The sequence below is a fragment of the Amphiura filiformis genome, chromosome 13 (assembly GCF_039555335.1).
Source record: "Amphiura filiformis chromosome 13, Afil_fr2py, whole genome shotgun sequence".
Lineage (NCBI taxonomy): Eukaryota > Metazoa > Echinodermata > Ophiuroidea > Amphilepidida > Amphiuridae > Amphiura > Amphiura filiformis.
In genome coordinates, this window is record NC_092640.1 from 1,521,628 (window position 1) to 1,544,409 (window position 22,782).

At 39.1% G+C, this 22,782-nt stretch overlaps 1 protein-coding gene across 1 annotated transcript in view; it reads right to left on the reverse strand.

The window, feature by feature from the left end:
• Positions 1 to 22,782, reverse strand: part of LOC140167875 (serine/threonine-protein kinase mTOR-like) — a 245,616-nt gene that overhangs the window by 198,317 nt on the left and 24,517 nt on the right. The window contains exons 10-21 of the mRNA XM_072191165.1: positions 17,311 to 17,356; positions 16,927 to 17,060; positions 16,122 to 16,250; positions 14,217 to 14,380; positions 11,888 to 12,090; positions 11,373 to 11,469; positions 6,452 to 6,657; positions 5,206 to 5,328; positions 4,344 to 4,523; positions 3,688 to 3,822; positions 2,187 to 2,310; positions 1,175 to 1,428 (exon numbers count right to left, since the gene is read on the reverse strand). Coding sequence (XP_072047266.1) covers positions 1,175 to 1,428; positions 2,187 to 2,310; positions 3,688 to 3,822; positions 4,344 to 4,523; positions 5,206 to 5,328; positions 6,452 to 6,657; positions 11,373 to 11,469; positions 11,888 to 12,090; positions 14,217 to 14,380; positions 16,122 to 16,250; positions 16,927 to 17,060; positions 17,311 to 17,356 — 1,795 coding nt within the window. The remainder of the gene's footprint in view (positions 1 to 1,174; positions 1,429 to 2,186; positions 2,311 to 3,687; positions 3,823 to 4,343; positions 4,524 to 5,205; positions 5,329 to 6,451; positions 6,658 to 11,372; positions 11,470 to 11,887; positions 12,091 to 14,216; positions 14,381 to 16,121; positions 16,251 to 16,926; positions 17,061 to 17,310; positions 17,357 to 22,782) is intronic.

Below are 22,782 nucleotides of genomic sequence, written 5' to 3' on the forward strand. Positions count from 1 at the left end.
ATATTAAAACATCAAATTTTAATATTCTATACAAATGAAATATGATAAAATGATAGGAGGATTACTTGTTGCTTGTAATAAATCCAGCCTTTCATTGGCCAAAATAGCGTGCAGTGCCATACATCACAAGCAGCACCACTCACAAGTTAACTTCTGGTTCTTTGCAATCTGCGGCTTTAGGCAAAGCGGCCATGGTGATTGATTTATCGGCGAGACGCTGCTTGCCGCTTAGTCACCCCCAGCATTTCTGGCGCTACTGCACAATGACACAAATATCGCCACTGAGCAGCAAAGTAGCAAGCAAGAGGCATGATACTATGATACCAGCATAATAATAAATGCCCAAGGGCTGTGCTATTTTTCAAAAGGGGGCATTTATTAGAAGCAAAATTTCAGGGAAAAAGCTTAAATATCGGGGGCGAAAATCGCCATGGTGTATGTACACTTCCAGTTCGTTTCCGGGTTCAAATCCAGTATGGCGGCGTCCATGTAATATCATATCATCTTGGTAAATGCTACGAAATTACATCTCTAAATGTATTTTAAGCAAGAATGTGATCTACCATAATTTTGATGGAAGTGTAAGTTAGAATAGGTTTCGTCCATGCAATTTAGTGATCATGATGGCCATCACTGATGCCAAGTTTTAAGCTTACTCAGACGATATGACATGGAAATATTTGCATTACGGGCACTTTTTCGGTGACAACTCTCTAGTCCGAAGGCTCCCTTGTCTGAAGGCTTATCAGACCGAAGGTTCGCTAGTTCGTACATGTAATTTACCATTACCATAATTTACCATTCTGAAAAAGGTTCGCTAGTCCGAATATCGGGTTCTCCAAACCGAAGGTTCGCTAGTCCGAATAATAAATAAGGTTCTCAAGTTCAAATATAGAATAAGGCTCCCTAACCCTTACCCTAGCCCTTATTCTATATTCGGACTAGAGAACCTTTGGATTAGCAAAATTAATTTGGTTTTCAAACTCGCGACCCTTCGGACTAGAGAACCTTCGGACTAGCGACCCTTCGGACTAGAGAGAAGTCACAACTTTTTCATTGAAAAACTTATGGGCGTTTATTAGAGACTATTACAGACAATACAGTAAATCAATTGTCCATCAGTAATAAGCATCTAAACACACAAACAAACAAAAACAACCTAACAAAAACTTACTTCTCTGATGTTGGAGTCACATGTCCTGATCACATTGAGATATGTTGGCATAATTTGAGGCAAGAATTGCACACATTTCACTCCTAAACTCTTGAAGATGAATGTAATAGCTTGTACCACACCAGTATGATGACTGGCTAGGGATGAATCACGCATAATACGCATCAGGGTTGCTATGGCTACAGCTGGGTAGAATTCCTCTAGACTGGCGCTGCCCATACTAACTAACATCTCACTGGCGGTGTAATCTTCAGCTGCAATGGATCAATAATAAAAATATAAATAAAATTTGATAAAGCCAGAAAAAATATTAAAAAGTTACTGAATGTAAACCATTTGACCTAGTTAGTGCCTCAGTAAATGGGAATATTAGGCCCATAATCGGGGAGTGAGCACCCCCCAATCGCCAAAGGCCCAAAAAGTCCCCTTTTTTACCCAAAAATACCCATTAGCGGCGTAGTGAGTGAAAAATTAGAGGTTTTATGCATTTTTGGCCCAAAAATTCCACTTTCTTAAAATCCACTCTCCCCTCCAAGTCCAAAAAGGTCCAAATTTTGGAAAAAAAAGTCCACATTTTCAATATCAGCCCACCCCCAAAATCCTGGTTACAGGCCTGGGGAATATACACACATAACATCCCAAATTTATTGTATCTGAAGTCAAATTCATTATAATCATCAACTGGAAGTTTCAGAAGATAATTTAGTTGAACAGTTGCATTGAAAAGAGGGCACTTAAGCAGTTGTCATTCAAAACATTATGCAGGGGTGTTTATTAGCGGAGGGGCGCTAATAATTAGGTTGAATACATATCTTGTAGTGACCCTTGTTTTTAGCTGACAATATTTTTTTGAGTTAATGCTCTGTGTGCTGGCTATAGACTTCAACCCTAAAAAGTCCCAAGTTTTGAGATATTCTCTCAAAATATCAAGACCTATTTTAAGATCCACTGAACCAATACAAGGCTTATTTGTCGTCTGCAGTTGACACCCGCATGGAGAGAGTTAGCTTACCATCTTGCGTAGTCTTGCTTTCTCCTGTACTCTGTGCACCACCATCCCTGAATTCTACATATCCTTGATTCATCTTGTGTTTGTATGGGTCCAATGCACCCAGTAGGCCCAGAGCACGAATGGTCTGCAATGGAATAATATGAGCAATAATTATGATTGCATTATGCAGGACTTCTCTGTATATATTTCTTGAGGATAAATATTTTCATATGTATGACATAGGGGATGTGTGTGCGTTTGTGACTCATTCAAACTGTGGAGGTGTGTGTGTTTTGTCACATACCAAATGTGGAATCTGCTAACAACCGTGGAGCTCCACAGTTGGAGGTAACCTCAAAAATGGTGTTTTTGAGCCATAGAGGGGGGTATACTACCAAACATTTTCTGATTTGATCAACCTCCACAGTATGGCGGTTGCTGTCAAAAAATGTGTGTAAAAAATATCTCCTCAGTTTGATGTGGGTTGGAATACACACACCCCCACCCCTGGCAGCATTTACAAGGGGGTGGGGGTGTGTGTGTGTAGGTTTGCTTTTATAAACATCAGCAAACAAGGGTACGCACATAAGAAATCTGTTTAAATAGCGGAGTTTCACTGTTCCAGATAGTGTTCCTAGATCATCTATAGCATTTCTATAGCATGGAACACAAAATTCATCCACGGAATCTCCAATCTGCTGCTGATAGATCTTTTTATTACTGTGCACCAAGATTATGGAACAAAATCCCAATTGCTCTGCGCACTGCCAAATCGCTTAATATCTTCAAGAAAAATTTAAAATCATATCTCTTTCCAAAATGAGTTTGTAATTGTTGCATTTATATTTGTTTGCTCTGTCATTATTTTTTTATGCTTGTTGATTTAATATTGTTTTGCTGTATCATCACACCCGCTGTGGTCTTTATGAAATGGCGGGTTATAAAAGCCTTGTTGTATGTATGTATGTATGTATGTATTTCAAAGCATTTATAAGCAATGACCCCAGTTTGTCCGTCTGCAGTGAAAATTGATCTATGTCCAAGGTAAGACAAAAACACTCAAATATGTGACAAAGTAAAAACTTAGTACTGTGGGTTGACGTCCACAGTTGTCAGTGTATACACATAGTTGTGGATGTGTGTGTAGGGGTAGGGTGGGGGTATGTGCGTGAAGAAGTTTCTACTCACCTCTCGTCTGATATTAGATGACTGCTCTGTCTTGAGGAAGTTCAGTAGTACATCCAATAGGTTTGGGTATTTGTTATATGGTTCTGTCACATAACCAGTACTCTATTGTGTGTAGCTGTGGGTGGATGTATATGGGTGTGTGCCTGTATACATGCGTTAAAACTCACCTCTCGTCTGATATTAGAAGACTGCTCTGTCTTGAGGAAGTTCAGTAGTACATCCAATAGGTTTGGGTATTTGTTATACGGTTCTATCACATAACTAGTACTCTATTGTGTGTAGCTGTGGGTGGATGTATATGGGTGTGTGCCTGTATACATGCGTTAAAACTCACCTCTCGTCTGATATTAGAAGACTGCTCTGTCTTGAGGAAGTTCAGTAGTACATCCAATAGGTTTGGGTATTTGTTATACGGTTCTATCACATAACCAGTACTCTCTACCAACTGCCCTAGAGTCCACAAAGCAACCTGTAAATATACAAAAAAATCAAGTATGTTGTAATACTAGCAAACTCTGTTCCATCAGAAAAAAAATCATAATACTTTTCTGGGAAATCTTCAAAAAATAGCCAAGATAATCTTATAATATGGCTAACAGTAACAACCAACCTGAATTCATGTCTGAATCTGAAAATAGGCTTGAAAATGTTGAGCTCTAGAAAGTATCAGCAAGTCCAAATGGACCGTGGCATGCAGTAGAATCTACAGAACCAATGCCAGTGCTGGCAGCACTGGCATTTCGTCACACCATATTTTGCAGAAACTGCACCAAAAACAAATTTGACCGACCAACCCAGGTGTTGGCACTTAAAAGGGCAAGTCAAATATTTTTTTTAGCCTTACTAGTATGGGTTTCAAAAAGGTAGTCATCTAAGCAAATAAGTAAAGCTGAAGAAATAGTGTGCCCTAACATAATACTGAGGTAAAGTTTTATCATTTCTGATCCTCACATGATTTTGACACCTTAAAACACTGAATATCCAACATACCTCTCGTTTCCGTAGCGATGATGAATCTTGTAGCATATCCAGGATTATGGGACATAATTCATCCATCCATTTCTTCATCTCCATCCCACTCACTTGCTGGGCTTGTTCCCCTATAGCAGCTAACACATTGATGACTACACTAGGATTAGGGTCAGCTTCCTTCAGTTTAGGGATCAGAGCCTGGGTATGAAATTAATTGGATACAAAAAAATGAGTCAAAAACACCGCAACTGATGGTCAATAAAAATCTCTATCCCACTGTGTTACTGGACTTGTTACCCTATAGCAGCTAACACATTGATGGCCGCATTATAGTTTGTTCGGCTTATAATTGACAAAAAAATAACTCATAACATTGTGTATTGATAAAGAATACCGTTCACGCTGGACTTACACTAGTTGCCCATTGCCTGACTGGCCTGAGTTTATGTGAATTTACACGATCGTAAGTTGGGACTTTTTTGATGAGCGCAGTAACACAACCAAAATAGTTTATAATTTTCACCCATTAAGTAGAACAAACTATAGGGTTGGGACCAGCTTCCTTCAGTTTAGGGATTAGAGGCTAGGTAAGAGAGCATTACATTCAAACTTGAGCATTGGTTACTTTACATTGCAATATTACTGTGCAATCTTGACTGTGCAATCTTGTGTTTAACACCTGTGAGAAGTTGACCCCTAGCTTACAGAAAAAATGTTACACCAGTGTACTGCTTTACTCTGTGACTTGTATGACATCATGGGTGGTATGGAGATTGTCCACTACTGACGTTTTCACTGAAAACAAAATCCCTGCCAATAAACCTTTTTATCAAAATTCAAAAATTAAGGAGTCACAGATTATAACTTCCATGACACTCACCTTAAGAATTGGTTCCATATATGGTCGTATAAGTCTCGGTGCATTGGATACTAAGTGAGCCAACATACGTGCACTTTGCTCTTTGTTTCTGCCTACACCACTATGCTCCAACTCTGTCAAAATCTAAATGTACGCAACAGAAATCAAATAAGAAGAGTAAACATTATTTCTGTATTTCAAGCTTGCCAAAACTGAATCAAAGTAAGCCAATCATTTTTGTTGAGAGAAATGTTTGAAACCTGTTTATCTGGCCAGGGCCAGATGGCCCAGGGCCCAAAAATTTTGGGCCCCCAAAGTTTCTGTTTATAGCCCGAAACACCATGTTTTAGACCAAAATATGCAAATATTACAAAATGTTGCACGCTTCGCGAGCACTGACCCTTTGCATAACAAAATTCACCTCCTTCATTTTTGGATAACATTGTCTGAAATTGAACTTTTTTGCAAAATCGATCATATAGTAGGCCCTATTTGTAAACCAAAACTTGGCCACTTGAGTGTACATGCCTTCCTCATGGCGAGTTAGGCGATTTCCAAATTTTTGCCTGGCGCAAGGCCCCCAAAAAGGTAAATCCGGCCCTGTATCTGGTGCACATGGGCTCCTTTGCCTTATGTTAAATTCACATACAAATAGAGAGCTCCCTCCTCTGAAAACCCCAACAAGAATTAAGGGTCTGTGCCCTTATTTGCTGGTAGGAATTTTACGGGAGGGCACTTTTAAGTTTGTCCCTAAAATTCCTGTCATGTCAAGGGAGCTCATATGTGCCATTAGTTGAATATTTACAGTATGAAACCTTTTGTTTGGACAGATTCAAAATCTTGGATTCAAAAAATATTGGTACTGCTTCTTCAGTCAGCTTATTTTGATTCAACATTATATTCTTTACTGATTTACTCCAAGCATGTCCACTGAAAGTGCAAAGAGCTGTTGCGTACAACTCCATGTACAAACATGTGGATTATACTTTCTTGCTTTTTCTTCAGGAGGCTGACATAATTTCCTTATAAAACTTTACATAATATATCTTAATCATTTCCAATAACAATTATAACAATTCAATTTTTTGCATTTCCCACAATCCTTTGCAAAGAAACTTAGACTATGTAATCATCAAAGTGCAAATTATCATTGTGCAAGTTGAACTGGTCAAGCATGCACAATAATGATGTGCAAATCGCCAATGACATAGGTCTGTTTTCATTTGCAAATTCTTTTGGGATATACCAAAATGGTCAATTTACTCACCTGAATCAGTGTTTTGCGCAACGACGGCATCACATACGCCGGATTCAAGTTGCTAAGACGACCAATGGTACACATGGCCAACTCACGGATCTCAAATATCTCATCGTTAAGAGCCACAAAGAGGGCGCTTAGGTTCTCCGCTTGTGCCAGGTGTCCGTCAAAGCGCTCGTCCAGGGAAACTAACACACAATATCTGATATCTGGGTCTGAAGGAATGATGCAAAAGAAGATGGTAATGAGTAAACTTACAACAATTATTTATTGCACAACTCTTTAAAACCAACTTTCAGTTTCGTCAATTACTTACACAAAGGGGGCACCATATTTTCAAAGCCACCCAATTTGGAAAAAATATTAGAACGTGACTCTTAGCCAAGGATAAGGGCGACAGATTTTATATTCCTAGTATTATAACACAGTTGCGTGTTTCCAAAACCTACCTGAATCTGTGATAGCAACCACCAGTAATTTACTCAGTACATCAGCTACAACCTGGGTGTTATTGGCACTGATCGGGTGTGAACCTACCTGAATCTGTGATAGCAACCACCAGTAATTTACTCAGTACATCAGCTACAACCTGAGTGTTATTGGCACTGATCGGGTGTGAACCTACCTGAATCTGTGATAGCAACCACCAGTAATTTACTCAGTACATCAGCTACAACCTGAGTGTTATTGGCACTGATCGGGTGTGAACCTACCTGAATCTGTGATAGCAACCACTAGTAATTTACTCAGTACATCAGCTACAACCTGAGTGTTATTGGCACTGATCGGGTGTGAACCTACCTGAATCTGTAATAGCAACCACCAGTAATTTACTCAGTACATCAGCTACAACCTGAGTGTTATTGGCACTGATTGGGTGTGAACCTACCTGAATCTGTGATAGCAACCACTAGTAATTTACTCAGTACATCAGCTACAACCTGAGTGTTATTGGCACTGATTGGGTGTGAACCTACCTGAATCTGTGATAGCAACCACCAGTAATTTACTCAGTACATCAGCTACAACCTGAGTGTTATTGGCACTGATTGGGTGTGAACCTACCTGAATCTGTGATAGCAACCACCAGTAATTTACTCAGTACATCAGCTACAACCTGAGTGTTATTGGCACTGATTGGGTGTGAACCTACCTGAATCTGTGATAGCAACCACTAGTAATTTACTCAGTACATCAGCTACAACCTGAGTGTTATTGGCACTGATTGGGTGTGAACCTACCTGAATCTGTGATAGCAACCACCAGTAATTTACTCAGTACATCAGCTACAACCTGAGTGTTATTGGCACTGATCGGGTGTGAACCTACCTGAATCTGTGATAGCAACCACCAGTAATTTACTCAGTACATCAGCTACAACCTGAGTGTTATTGGCACTGATTGGGTGTGAACCTACCTGAATCTGTGATAGCAACCACCAGTAATTTACTCAGTACATCAGCTACAACCTGAGTGTTATTGGCACTGATCGGGTGTGAACCTACCTGAATCTGTGATAGCAACCACTAGTAATTTACTCAGTACATCGGCTACAACCTGGGTGTTATTGGCACTGATCGGGTGTGAACCTACCTGAATCTGTAATAGCAACCACCAGTAATTTACTCAGTACATCAGCTACAACCTGAGTGTTATTGGCACTGATCGGGTGTGAACCTACCTGAATCTGTGATAGCAACCACCAGTAATTTACTCAGTACATCGGCTACAACCTGGGTGTTATTGGCGCTGATCGGGTGTGAACCTACCTGAATCTGTAATAGCAACCACCAGTAATTTACTCAGTACATCAGCTACAACCTGAGTGTTATTGGCACTGATTGGGTGTGAACCTACCTGAATCTGTGATAGCAACCACCAGTAATTTACTCAGTACATCAGCTACAACCTGAGTGTTATTGGCACTGATTGGGTGTGAACCTACCTGAATCTGTGATAGCAACCACTAGTAATTTACTCAGTACATCAGCTACAACCTGAGTGTTATTGGCACTGATTGGGTGTGAACCTACCTGAATCTGTGATAGCAACCACCAGTAATTTACTCAGTACATCAGCTACAACCTGAGTGTTATTGGCACTGATCGGTGTGAACCTACCTGAATCTGTAATAGCAACCACCAGTAATTTACTCAGTACATCAGCTACAACCTGAGTGTTATTGGCACTGATCGGGTGTGAACCTACCTGAATCTGTGATAGCAACCACCAGTAATTTACTCAGTACATCAGCTACAACCTGAGTGTTATTGGCACTGATCGGGTGTGAACCTACCTGAATCTGTGATAGCAACCACTAGTAATTTACTCAGTACATCGGCTACAACCTGGGTGTTATTGGCACTGATCGGGTGTGAACCTACCTGAATCTGTAATAGCAACCACCAGTAATTTACTCAGTACATCAGCTACAACCTGAGTGTTATTGGCACTGATTGGGTGTGAACCTACCTGAATCTGTGATAGCAACCACCAGTAATTTACTCAGTACATCAGCTACAACCTGAGTGGTTGCTATCACAGATTCAGGTACCTGAATCTGTGATAGCAACCACCAGTAATTTACTCAGTACATCAGCTACAACCTGAGTGTTATTGGCACTGATTGGGTGTGAACCTACCTGAATCTGTGATAGCAACCACCAGTAATTTACTCAGTACATCAGCTACAACCTGAGTGTTATTGGCACTGATCGGGGGTGAACCTACCTGAATCTGTGATAGCAACCACCAGTAATTTACTCAGTACATCAGCTACAACCTGAGTGTTATTGGCACTGATCGGGTGTGAACCTACCTGAATCTGTAATAGCAACCACCAGTAATTTACTCAGTACATCAGCTACAACCTGAGTGTTATTGGCACTGATCGGGTGTGAACCTACCTGAATCTGTGATAGCAACCACTAGTAATTTACTCAGTACATCAGCTACAACCTGAGTGTTATTGGCACTGATCGGGTGTGAACCTACCTGAATCTGTGATAGCAACCACCAGTAATTTACTCAGTACATCAGCTACAACCTGAGTGTTATTGGCACTGATTGGGTGTGAACCTACCTGAATCTGTGATAGCAACCACTAGTAATTTACTCAGTACATCAGCTACAACCTGAGTGTTATTGGCACTGATTGGGTGTGAACCTACCTGAATCTGTGATAGCAACCACCAGTAATTTACTCAGTACATCAGCTACAACCTGAGTGTTATTGGCACTGATTGGGTGTGAACCTACCTGAATCTGTGATAGCAACCACCAGTAATTTACTCAGTACATCAGCTACAACCTGAGTGTTATTGGCACTGATTGGGTGTGAACCTACCTGAATCTGTGATAGCAACCACTAGTAATTTACTCAGTACATCAGCTACAACCTGAGTGTTATTGGCACTGATTGGGTGTGAACCTACCTGAATCTGTGATAGCAACCACCAGTAATTTACTCAGTACATCAGCTACAACCTGAGTGTTATTGGCACTGATCGGGTGTGAACCTACCTGAATCTGTGATAGCAACCACCAGTAATTTACTCAGTACATCAGCTACAACCTGAGTGTTATTGGCACTGATTGGGTGTGAACCTACCTGAATCTGTGATAGCAACCACCAGTAATTTACTCAGTACATCAGCTACAACCTGAGTGTTATTGGCACTGATTGGGTGTGAACCTACCTGAATCTGTGATAGCAACCACTAGTAATTTACTCAGTACATCGGCTACAACCTGGGTGTTATTGGCACTGATCGGGTGTGAACCTACCTGAATCTGTAATAGCAACCACCAGTAATTTACTCAGTACATCAGCTACAACCTGAGTGTTATTGGCACTGATCGGGTGTGAACCTACCTGAATCTGTGATAGCAACCACCAGTAATTTACTCAGTACATCAGCTACAACCTGGGTGTTATTGGCACTGATTGGGTGTGAACCTACCTGAATCTGTGATAGCAACCACCAGTAATTTACTCAGTACATCAGCTACAACCTGAGTGTTATTGGCACTGATCGGGTGTGAACCTACCTGAATCTGTGATAGCAACCACCAGTAATTTACTCAGTACATCAGCTACAACCTGAGTGTTATTGGCACTGATCGGGTGTGAACCTACCTGAATCTGTGATAGCAACCACCAGTAATTTACTCAGTACATCAGCTACAACCTGAGTGTTATTGGCACTGATCGGGTGTGAACCTACCTGAATCTGTAATAGCAACCACCAGTAATTTACTCAGTACATCAGCTACAACCTGAGTGTTATTGGCACTGATTGGGTGTGAACCTACCTGAATCTGTGATAGCAACCACCAGTAATTTACTCAGTACATCAGCTACAACCTGAGTGTTATTGGCACTGATCGGGTGTGAACCTACCTGAATCTGTGATAGCAACCACCAGTAATTTACTCAGTACATCAGCTACAACCTGAGTGTTATTGGCACTGATCGGGTGTGAACCTACCTGAATCTGTGATAGCAACCACCAGTAATTTACTCAGTACATCAGCTACAACCTGAGTGTTATTGGCACTGATCGGGTGTGAACCTACCTGAATCTGTGATAGCAACCACCAGTAATTTACTCAGTACATCAGCTACAACCTGGGTGTTATTGGCACTGATCGGGTGTGAACCTACCTGAATCTGTAATAGCAACCACCAGTAATTTACTCAGTACATCAGCTACAACCTGAGTGTTATTGGCACTGATCGGGTGTGAACCTACCTGAATCTGTGATAGCAACCACCAGTAATTTACTCAGTACATCAGCTACAACCTGAGTGTTATTGGCACTGATCGGGTGTGAACCTACCTGAATCTGTGATAGCAACCACCAGTAATTTACTCAGTACATCAGCTACAACCTGAGTGTTATTGGCACTGATCGGGTGTGAACCTACCTGAATCTGTGATAGCAACCACCAGTAATTTACTCAGTACATCAGCTACAACCTGGGTGTTATTGGCGCTGATTGGGTGTGGTCGAGTGCTACGCAACTAATAAATCAAACAGAAAAAATAAAAAAGTTAATGATGAGAGAGATGGCAGTTATACAGAGATGTCAGTGACTTGCCAAAATAAATTCTGAAAATAATAGACAATTGTGAGCCATAGGGAGCGTAGCAACCGGAGTGCAGCGCTTCACGGCCAGTGGTACCTTTTAGACACAAAATTGTAATTTTTTGGTGATTTTTTTCCCCAATTTTTTTTAAGTCAACCACAAATGATTGTAGCACTTGGCTCTATGTCCAGGGACCCTCCAAATAAAAAATCAATAAAAAAAAAAAAATCAGAATTTTTCAGTAATTTATTAAAATTTGGAAATTCAAATAGATTTGGGAAACTGGCATCTCTAGTTGTAATACAGTTTAACAATGGTTGACTCCTGTAGTTGAATTAACATAACATACTCACATTGATGGAGGGTTGTAGAAGCCTAGAGCATGTCCTAGCTGCCTCCATTCTTATCTCCTTATGTTCACTGGATAGAAAATGATCTGCACAATGACGTACAAACTGTGTCAAAGAATGACCTTCAAAGTCAAAGCTACCTAGTGTCCGTAGAGCAAGCACCATACTTGTAAGATCACCAGTCTCCAGTACACCCGGCCCTAAACCTGAAAACAATACAAAGGCTACTATGAATAGGTGGCAAATGGGCTATTCCAACTAAAATCCATACACCCCCTATAGAAGACATGACTTTAATCTTCCACACAGGTAGTGCAAATTTCAAATTGGTCTGAGTGGGCAACTCCCATTTGTAATATACACTCCCTGTGTTGAAGATTAAGGCCATGTCTTCCACAGGGGGTGTATGGATTTCAGGTGGAATAGCCATTGAGTCTAATTAATGTTGAAAATACTCCAATTTTAAATTTTTACATCAGCCATTTAAAAATAATATGTTTTGGTATTTGGTTATCATTGCAGTTCTGTCCCCGCTTTGCACCACTGAAGTCCCGGCTTTGAGCTCTGTCCATTTCTGACATTTCAAGCTAACTTTTTTTTTCATGTTTACATGATTTTTGTTTTGTTTACATGTTCCCCATATCATGTTTGTATTCCTGGCTTAAATCTGTCACTTTCTAATAGGCCTGTTATCGACTGTCGTATGTGTCGTATTATCATCGATATTACCCTAAATCCGACATGTCAAAATAAACTGTCCTTTTTCGACACTTTGTGACACATATTAAAAAGAAAAAAAATGAAATTTCCATGCTATTTTGTCGAATAAGCTAACCGTACGATCATGTTTTCATCGAAAATTACCTCCCGAAGTTGACCCAAACCCGGAAGTAGAACGAACCAGGAATTAAGTATGTTGAAGTGTGTTGAATTAGAAATCATTTGTCGATAACAGGCCTACAAATGAGGTGCCGATGTGATGATGACGTGATTCAATTAGGCAATCAGAACCCCACCATGTTTATGCTTTAAATCGGCATACCGCAGAAGAACCTTGCCGAAAACTATAGTTACCTGATGGAGACACGGGTGACATGAGAGACTTAGGGGTACCAGGATGCCTTAGTGGCTTCTGCATCAAAACCTTACCTGATGGAGACACAGGTGACATGAGAGACTTAGGGGTACCAGGATGCCTTAGTGGCTTCTGCATCAGAACCTTACCTGATGGAGACACGGGTGACATGAGAAACTTAGGGGTACCAGGATGCCTTAGTGGCTTCTGCATCAGAACCTTACCTGATGGAGACACAGGTGACATGAGAGACTTAGGGGTACCAGGATGCCTTAGTGATGCTTCTGCATCAAAACCTTACCTGATGGAGACACAGGTGACATGAGAGACTTAGGGGTACCAGGATGCCTTAGTGGCTTCTGCATCAAAACCTTACCTGATGGAGACACAGGTGACATGAGAGACTTAGGGGTACCAGGATGCCTTAGTGGCTTCTGCATCAAAACCTTACCTGATGGAGACACAGGTGACATGAGAGACTTAGGGTACCAGGATGCCTTAGTGGCTTCTGCATCAAAACCTTACCTGATGGAGACACAGGTGACATGAGAGACTTAGGGGTACCAGGATGCCTTAGTGGCTTCTGCATCAAAACCTTACCTGATGGAGACACAGGTGACATGAGAGACTTAGGGGTACCAGGATGCCTTAGTGGCTTCTGCATCAGAACCTTACCTGATGGAGACACAGGTGACATGAGAGACTTAGGGGTACCAGGATGCCTTAGTGGCTTCTGCATCAGAACCTTACCTGATGGAGACACAGGTGACATGAGTGACTTAGGGGTACCAGGATGCCTTAGTGGCTTCTGCATCAGAACCTTACCTGATGGAGACACAGGTGACATGAGAGACTTAGGGGTACCAGGATGCCTTAGTGGCTTCTGCATCAAAACCTTACCTGATGGAGACACAGGTGACATGATGGAGACTTAGGGTACCAGGATGCCTTAGTGGCTTCTGCATCAAAACCTTACCTGATGGAGACACAGGTGACATGAGAGACTTAGGGGTACCAGGATGCCTTAGTGGCTTCTGCATCAGAACCTTACCTGATGGAGACACGGGTGACATGAGAGACTTAGGGGTACCAGGATGCCTTAGTGGCTTCTGCATCAAAACCTTACCTGATGGAGACACGGGTGACATGAGAGACTTAGGGGTACCAGGATGCCTTAGTGGCTTCTGCATCACGAAAGTGACATGAGAAACTTAGGGGTACCAGGATGCCTTAGTGGCTTCTGCATCAGAACCTTACCTGATGGAGACACGGGTGACATGAGAGACTTAGGGGTACCAGGATGCCTTAGTGGCTTCTGCATCAAAACCAACGATAAAATTGAGAGAAGGCCATCTTGAATACTCTTCTTTAACCGTGGTATTTGCTGAGCCAGATCATGCAGAGCTGCTGTCAACGCTGGACTAAAATACAAATAATCAATAACACAGTCAAATATAATAAACTAGTTGTGCACATATTAAGCATGTTTAGTGATGATACCTACTGTCCAATATCACAGTCTTATACTTAAGAAATAAAGGGTAATGCACCCATTATTTAAACGTTTTAACTGCCGAGGACATATTATTTGCATGTAAAGGATAATGCTGCACCCTTTATTTTTATTCTATTTCCAGAAAATAGTGTGATTTAAAGAGAAAATATCATTTTTGGCACAAATATTTTATTGTTTACTTCAAGGTGGAGCGCGTACGCGCAAGAGGCAGCGCGTATCACAGAAATATTGCACACGTAACCAAGCGTAATGCTGTGTGTAGAATGTGTTACGGCGCATGACCCATTATTGCAGAATAATGGGCTCTCACGTGACGTGTTTTAACAAATCACAGAGCACGATTTTGAATAATGGGTCGTAAGAGTAATAGAATGTCTCATGTTATTCACCAGAAAACCAATCAAAATTAATTAAGTGCATAAGAACTAATATTAAAACAACTGTTAACCCTATTCTATTACCCCACAAAAGTGGTATATTTGAGTGGTGTGGAGGTATCATATTAACTATTGCATTGCAGTGTTATTGGTTGGGTAAAAACCAATAAGTGGCATACCATTGGCAAGCTAGGACTTTAAGCTTTTAGAAAAACAAGTTTAATATTTAATTATGTAAATTTTATGCAAATTAGCTCATGAATAATTAATGAGCTCATAGCCAAATAAGATCAAAAAATTATTTTCATTTACAATTTTGAAGTGTATGAGTACATCAATGTGGCATTTTTATGCAGTTTTAAATACACTGCTGTGTTTCTACATATAATAAAAAGAAATCCGAGTTACTTTGGATCATATTAAAAAAGTTTATGGACATTTTTGGGCTATTTTTAGGGCAAAATTTGGCCTAAAAATGGTCAAAATATGCAGGTTTCCAACATTTTAAACCATTTTATGATGTGTTAATGGTAGTTATATTAGGAAAAAAGGTGTTTTGTTGATAGAGAAGTGATAAATTATCAAAGCTGTTACAAAGATAACACCTTATTTGTGTAAATAATTTTTTTACATGCATATTAAGCCATTTCGTGCCATATGGCAGAATAGGGTTAAGCTGTCAAGCATACACAATCACTCACCTTAGACCCACAGCTATTGTTTCCAAGAGTTCGTTTGCTATAGTTGGACCTAAACTACTCTTGCTACTACTATGTTTATACTTTCTGCCGCTTGCCGCTGAACAGTGTGACGCTTTATGATGCTGCTTGCACTTTTCTGCAAGCAGAGCGGCACACTGCTGAGGGGCAGCAGCATTGACTATGAAAGCCAATGTTGCCACTCAGCATCACCAAAAATCATATCATATTGTCATAAGTCAGAGCGGCACCGCTCACGAGTTGACTTGTATTGAATTCCTATCTAGCGATGCTGCCGCTTGGGCAAAGCGGTGAAATGATCGATATATCGGCTTGCCGCTAGTCACTGCTAGCATTTCCGGTACGACTGCGCAGTGAAGCGAAATCGTCATCAGAGTGGCAAAGTGGCAGGAAACTAAAGTTCCTGTAGCAGTAATAGGCGTCCGTAGCTACAGCCCCACAGATGTAGATGTATGAAACCAGCATAAGGGAAGGGACTTGAGCACAAAGTATCCCCATCCGGCACACCAATGAATATTAAAACAACTGTATGGCATACAAAATCACTTACCTTAGACCTACAGCTAACATTGGATCCAAGAGATCTTTGACTTCTCCTGCTATAGTTGGCCCTACAGCTCTTGCTAACATACTGATACATGTAAACACTGATGCATCTACTACCAAGGTCTTCTGCTTCCTGTGAAATCAAGAATATCAATAACAGATAAAATTATAACAAATAGCAGACATGTTGAATACATGGAATGTCCTTCTGATTCATATAATTTTGATTTTTTTCTGAAATCGCGATATAATACCTTAATATTTGAAGTTGTTTACATCAAAGTCAAGTGTGTACTTTTAAGTACTATTTTTAAGAAACATGCTTATTTGTGCTATGGAATTAAAATTCCATAGCACAAATGTGAGCATGTTTCTCAAGAAAATTGTATGCGTAACCTCGAGTCATGCTTTATGAGAATGTGCATGCTTTACTGTATTCCAGCTCCATTCAGGACAATTATTTGGATTGTGGAAGTAACCAGCGTGTGCATTTAATGGCTTTTTATAAATGATAACGAGACTGGGCCATATACATTCACACAAAATGGATAGTCATACCCTTCCTTGAGTCAGTAATTTAGATATTGCTTTCTATTGTATCTCTAAATGTAATGATGAAGAATATAAAAGTATACATTTTCAGAAAGGAAATGATACAAGGAATCCAACTAGCATAACAGATTCCAGCAAAAATTAACAGTTTTTGATAGAAACTCAAAATTTGATTTCACTTTACTCAAGGAAGGTATACGGACTACAGTAACTAATGACATCACTAGACTCTGCGGCAAACCTTGAAGACAACTTACTTGTGTGGTAACTCTTTATGTGGAAGAGACTGGCGTACAAATTCTATGATCTTGGGTAGATGTGGAGATATCTCCAGCTTGACAGCCACAGCTAACAGTCCCACCGCTTGAAATGCACTGGATCGCTCACGCTCCTTAAAAAATAATAAAACAAACAACAAACCATGTCCGATCAAGTTTTGAAATAATTTCTTAAAATATCAAGAGCTATCTTAAGAACCACTGAACCAATACTAGGCTTGTTTGTACTCATTTTAATCCATTTTTCATGCTGATTACAAATATGGTCATGAGAAGCTATCATTCTGAAATAATTTTTGAATTAAAAAAAAACCAAAAACTTGTCATCTGCAGTCGACACCCGCAATGAGAGAATAAACTTACCCTTCTCAAGCATCCCAGCAGATAAGATACAGATTCATCCAAGTAACTGCAATAAAACAACAAATATATGCATTACTACTTACAGCTTAATAAAATTGGGCTATTCCAGTTAAAATCCACCTCCCTATGGAAAACATGATCTCCCACACATGGGGTGTAAATTTCAAATCGGGATACCTGAATGAGTGTACTCAATTTGAAATTCACACTCCCTGTGTGGGAGATTAAGGTCATGTCTTCCATAGGGGGTGTATGGATTTCAACTGGAATAGCCTATTGCGTATTACTTGTTGAGAGTGAAATTGTACAAAATAATGCATGCGTACTGAGATGTTGATACCAGTTCATCTAATGAACAAGCAATGCACAGGGTTGCCAAAAGATTTCAGCACGAATCGCGGGTCAATTAATCGAAAAGTCACCCAATTTTTCTCTTTACCATTGGCTTCTATGGGGCAGGAAACTATCCGAAGTCGCGGGAGCTAATGTTGAAAAGTCACCCAATATTTTTCTTAACCATTGGTTTCTATGGGACAGGAAATGGTAACAAGTCGCTGAAAAAATCTTCAAAAGTCGCCCAATTGGGCTACCAAATCGCGGGTTTGGCAACCCTGGCGCTGCACAGGGATGCATTAGATGCATCAACATCTCAGTACATGTGAATTATTTTGTACATTTGTGCGAGCAACAAGTATTACGCAGAAAACCTATTTCATACACAAGAAAAAAATCCTGTCATTTTTGCTATTTTCATAACAAAATTTTCACTAAAAATACTGGAAAATATGAGCAAATATAAATGCATCAACTCAAAATTATACACAGTTAATACACTCTTACAGAGACTGTCTTTTGGAATTGCAGGAGAGAATTAAATAGCTCTTCTGAAGCCTTCAAGGAGAGCTGTTTAGAGCATTTACAATAGAATGTAATGCGAGAATGGCCAACTAAGGAGAGCTAAACATCACTCGAACCTAAATCAAATTTAAGGAGAGCAATAGAGAGCAATATTTTGCTCTCCTCAAAAGGCAGTCCCTGCTCCTAGCATTTTACCGATGCTTGCTCGGATTGGTTTTCGCTAGCTATGATGAATCATAATGAATATATTTAAAATAGAGAAATTGAAAGAAAAACTATTAAACTGCTATGAAGAAATGTTGAACCGTACAATATTAATGTTAACAAATGTTTGTAAATCAAATGTGTTTGTATTGGTGTGGCTGTGTCCCATCGTAAAATGTTAATACTATGATCAACTTGTTATAGGTGAGAATTATTCGGATTTTGTAACTATACACTCTCAATAAAATCAAGTTCACAAAAGTGTGGGTCAAAAGCGTGGGTCAAACACACAATACACAAAGCGCAGTCAAGTGCACAGCATTCTATGTTACGAGTCCTGCCCAAGCTGACCATAGTATAGGTTATTCAACCACCATACCGATATTTAAGACTTTAGCATAAAATGCAAAATTTCACCAAACAGGGTCATATCCTGCTTTACTAGTAGTTTTTAAAATAAAAGCTAGTAGAGGTAGCAGGCCTGGAAAAATTGGCAATTTGACAATCTCCTTGCTGGAAAATTTGGTAATTTGGAAGGAAATTTTGCTTTTCTGGATGAAGAAATACATAAGAAATGGTGAGAAATCCTGCAAAGTTGGAGGGAAATTTATCTCTCTTGCTGGGAAACAAACATATTTTCCAGGCCTGGTAATACCACAAATGACTAAATCACCTCATGAACATGAGAATATTTTGCATTCTATTATACCCATGTGGAATGTACTTAGGCTATGTGTAGGATACTTTTAAAATAATGTAAGTAGATTGTATATAAACTGTATACCCATGTTGGATGTACTTAGGCTATGTAGGATACTTTTAAAATAATGTAAGTAGCATGTATATAAACTGTATACCCATGTTGAATGTACTTAGGCTATGTAGGATACTTTTTACATAATGTGTTAGCATGTATTTATGGCTGATAGAAGTGCACAATTACACAACCTGTGGGTCAGGTTCAACTCAGAGAAGAACTTATCCTTCCCAGAATCCTTTGCAACATAACGTATCACCTCATTTCTTCGAATGACACCCTTATTACTTTGTACAGGTTCCCTTTCTTTCCATTTTGAGAATAGACTGGCTAAACATGGGCCGATAGTCAAGAAATAAACATATTTTGCAAGATCTGGATATGCTCTGTTCATTGAGGTACTTTTTCTCACTTTATAAACCCATGCTGCAATAGAGCAAATCAGCACACAAAATTGAAATGGAAGAAATGCATTTTGGGAAGTGTAATATATCTCCTCTGGGTTCAACTCAGATGTTGGTCCAAACACTCACAAAAATCCTCAAATAAATTACATGTGAATAATTTATAGCTATCAATTTGTCAACCAAAATATTGAATGAAAGCTTGATTGAAAGAAAAATACAATTTGTGGATTTACTAATATAATCTGAAACACATATACTTGCTTTATATAAGCATTAAGGTGGTACTACACCCCTTGATTAATTTGTGACTATTTTTGCATTTTTCTCAAAAAAATAATAACACACTGGTAACAAAGGTTATGTATATTATAGGGGCACAAAGGTTATGGTAACAAAGGTTATGTATATTATAGGGGCAAGGAATCCAGTTTCTACACTGGAATTTCAGTGACTCAAGAAAAGCGGTACATTGTTTTTGATAAAAAAAAGAGGTACCGCTTGAAGGTACCTAATTTCTTAACATAATGAACCACTTGTCTTGAATCACTGAAATTTCGATGAAGTATTCCTTGCCCCTTTAATATACATAACTTTTGTTCATGTGTAGTTATTTTTTGAGAAAATGCAAAATTAGTCACAAAATTTATCAGGGGGTGTAGTACCACCTTAAATGGGGAAAATATGCACATGCAAAATTGAAAACAAATATCCATCTAACTCAAGCCTAGCCAGATTGAGTATTTTGATATTACAGAGATGCCTCTTAGTGTTGTCAAAATTGCCTACAAATATATATGGAAAAATCCTAAAAATGCACTTTCCTTATTCTTTTGCACAGTAAGGGTAGAGCAAAAATGTCCTAAAATTTCCTGAAATTTGAAAAGTGGCATCTTTGTGATAAACTGCATCTGGTACACAGGTTGTATATTGTGCACGCTGGATTTATGGTAATATTTTATCTGGCACACAGGTTGTATATTGTGCACGCTGGATTTAGGGTAATATTTTGAGTTAAGCAGCTATGAAATGAGACTCCATCCAGAGTAAAATAGGATAGATGTGATGAAATGTTTGCTTCCAGGCTATGTACTACAGTAAGCCAAAAAATTAAGGTAACAGTTATGTTCACCTCCTGTATATCCTAAACAAAGACAGATATGTCATAATTGGAACCAGCAGCCAATAGCCGCATCTTTTAGCTCGAATTTAAGACCTCATTCGTTGAAATTGTTCAAGAAATAAAGTCACAGCGATCAAAAAAACCCAAGGAAGATACCAATTTAAAAGTTGCAGTTTGCTGAATTTAAATGCCCTATTGATATATACTCAAAGTGTTTGTGAAGAAGAGAACGAGCGCTGCGCTTTCATTGATAAGCACGTTAAAACTAGCGTTGTGCTTTCATTGATTAGAACACAAAAGTGCAACTTTTGATTTTGTTTCTTTATTAGGTTTTAGATCACCGTTTCTTTAATTCTCAACCAATTTCAACAAATAAGGTCTTAAATCAGAGCTAAAGAGTACAGGTATTGACTGCTTGTTTTAATTTTGACATATTTGTCTTTATTGAGGATATACAGGGGTGAACATAACTGGTACCTTAATTCTTTGGTTCACTGTATTTAGAAAGCAATGTCCATTTCCATTGATGAAGGGGGCATGGTTGATACATCATCAGGATTGGCGGAATATTTATTTGTTTGTTGGGACAAACCTCTAACCACACTGGTCACAACATATTGTAGCATTCTTCTCAACATAATATTAATATTATCATGTTTTGGGCTATTCCATTTTAAATCCACACTACCCCTGTGGAAGACTTTGGAAATATCTTACATATCAGGAATATGAATTTTAAATGGAATGATTCAATGAACACATTACGCACCGTACGCACCTCCATTTATATTTAATACACCCTCTGACCTGTGTCTTATACAGAGGGATGGTGGGTTTCAAATTGAGTTGGCCAATGTGCTAATTCCATTTAAAATTCATACTCCCCCTGTGATAGCTATTTCCAAAATCATACACAAAGGGAGTGTAGACTTTAAATGGGTTAGCCCAATACATATATTTGCCATAGCAGACAGGTGCATATATTGGTTATAATGGGCTATTCCATTTAATTTCCACACACCCCATGCAACATCCATCTTAATTCCAGTTGCACCTTATAAGTATGTTCAATTCAACTGGAAAAAATTGCAATTTTATGTTAAATTCCAGTTGGAAACTGTTTATATTTACCACATATACATGTATTTTGGATTTTCATGACTTGACCTCAATCAGAAAAACTTTTATTTTGGAATTCCAAATACTCTCACATTTTGTGGACGAAACTGGTTTGATCCGGATTTATTCAAATGGTTGAATTTGTTTGGAATTCCAAATCTTCTTCATTTTGTGGACGAAACTGGTTTGATCCGGATTTATTCAAATGGTTGAATTTGTTTGGAATTCCAAATCTTCTTCATTTTGTGGACGAAACTGGTTTGATCCGGATTTATTCAAATGGTTGAATTTGTTTGGAATTCCAAATCTTCTTCATTTTGTGGACTAAACTGGTTTGATCCGGATTTATTCAAATGGTTGAATTTGTTTGGAATTCCAAATCTTCTTCATTTTGTGGACGAAACTGGTTTGATCCGGATTTATTCAAATGGTTGAATTTGTTTGGAATTCCAAATCTTCTTCATTTTGTGGACGAAACTGGTTTGATCCGGATTTATTCAAATGGTTGAATTTGTTTGGAATTCTAAATCTTCTTCATTGCGGTGTGAATTTCAATGGATTAGCTATCTCCTTGTTAAAATAGACATACAAACATGGACACATCAACACATATTTGACAGGGTATTGCAGGCCTTGTCTTTTGAGGCGAGTGAGAGTGATCACTCGCCATCACTCACCTAAAATGAAGCTGAGGAGAGCTTTTTATCACTCGCCTACATTTGGTGTAATAATAATACAAGTGATTAAAAGCACTCGCCTACAGCTCACCTGACAAGTTTTGAGGAGAGTGATTTGTCACAGTGACTCGTCAGCAATTTTCAAAAGACAAGGCCTGGTGTTGTTTTGGGGTTTTTTTTTGTTATTAAAATATTGTGCAATTATTAGATCGAAGGAAACTAAAAGTTTAAAGAAAACAGTGCTGACATTTAATCAATTTCTATATAACGTCGTTTGGCAGGAAATGTACTTTTAGCCCTTGAACATGTTTAAAACAAAATTGCCAAGAG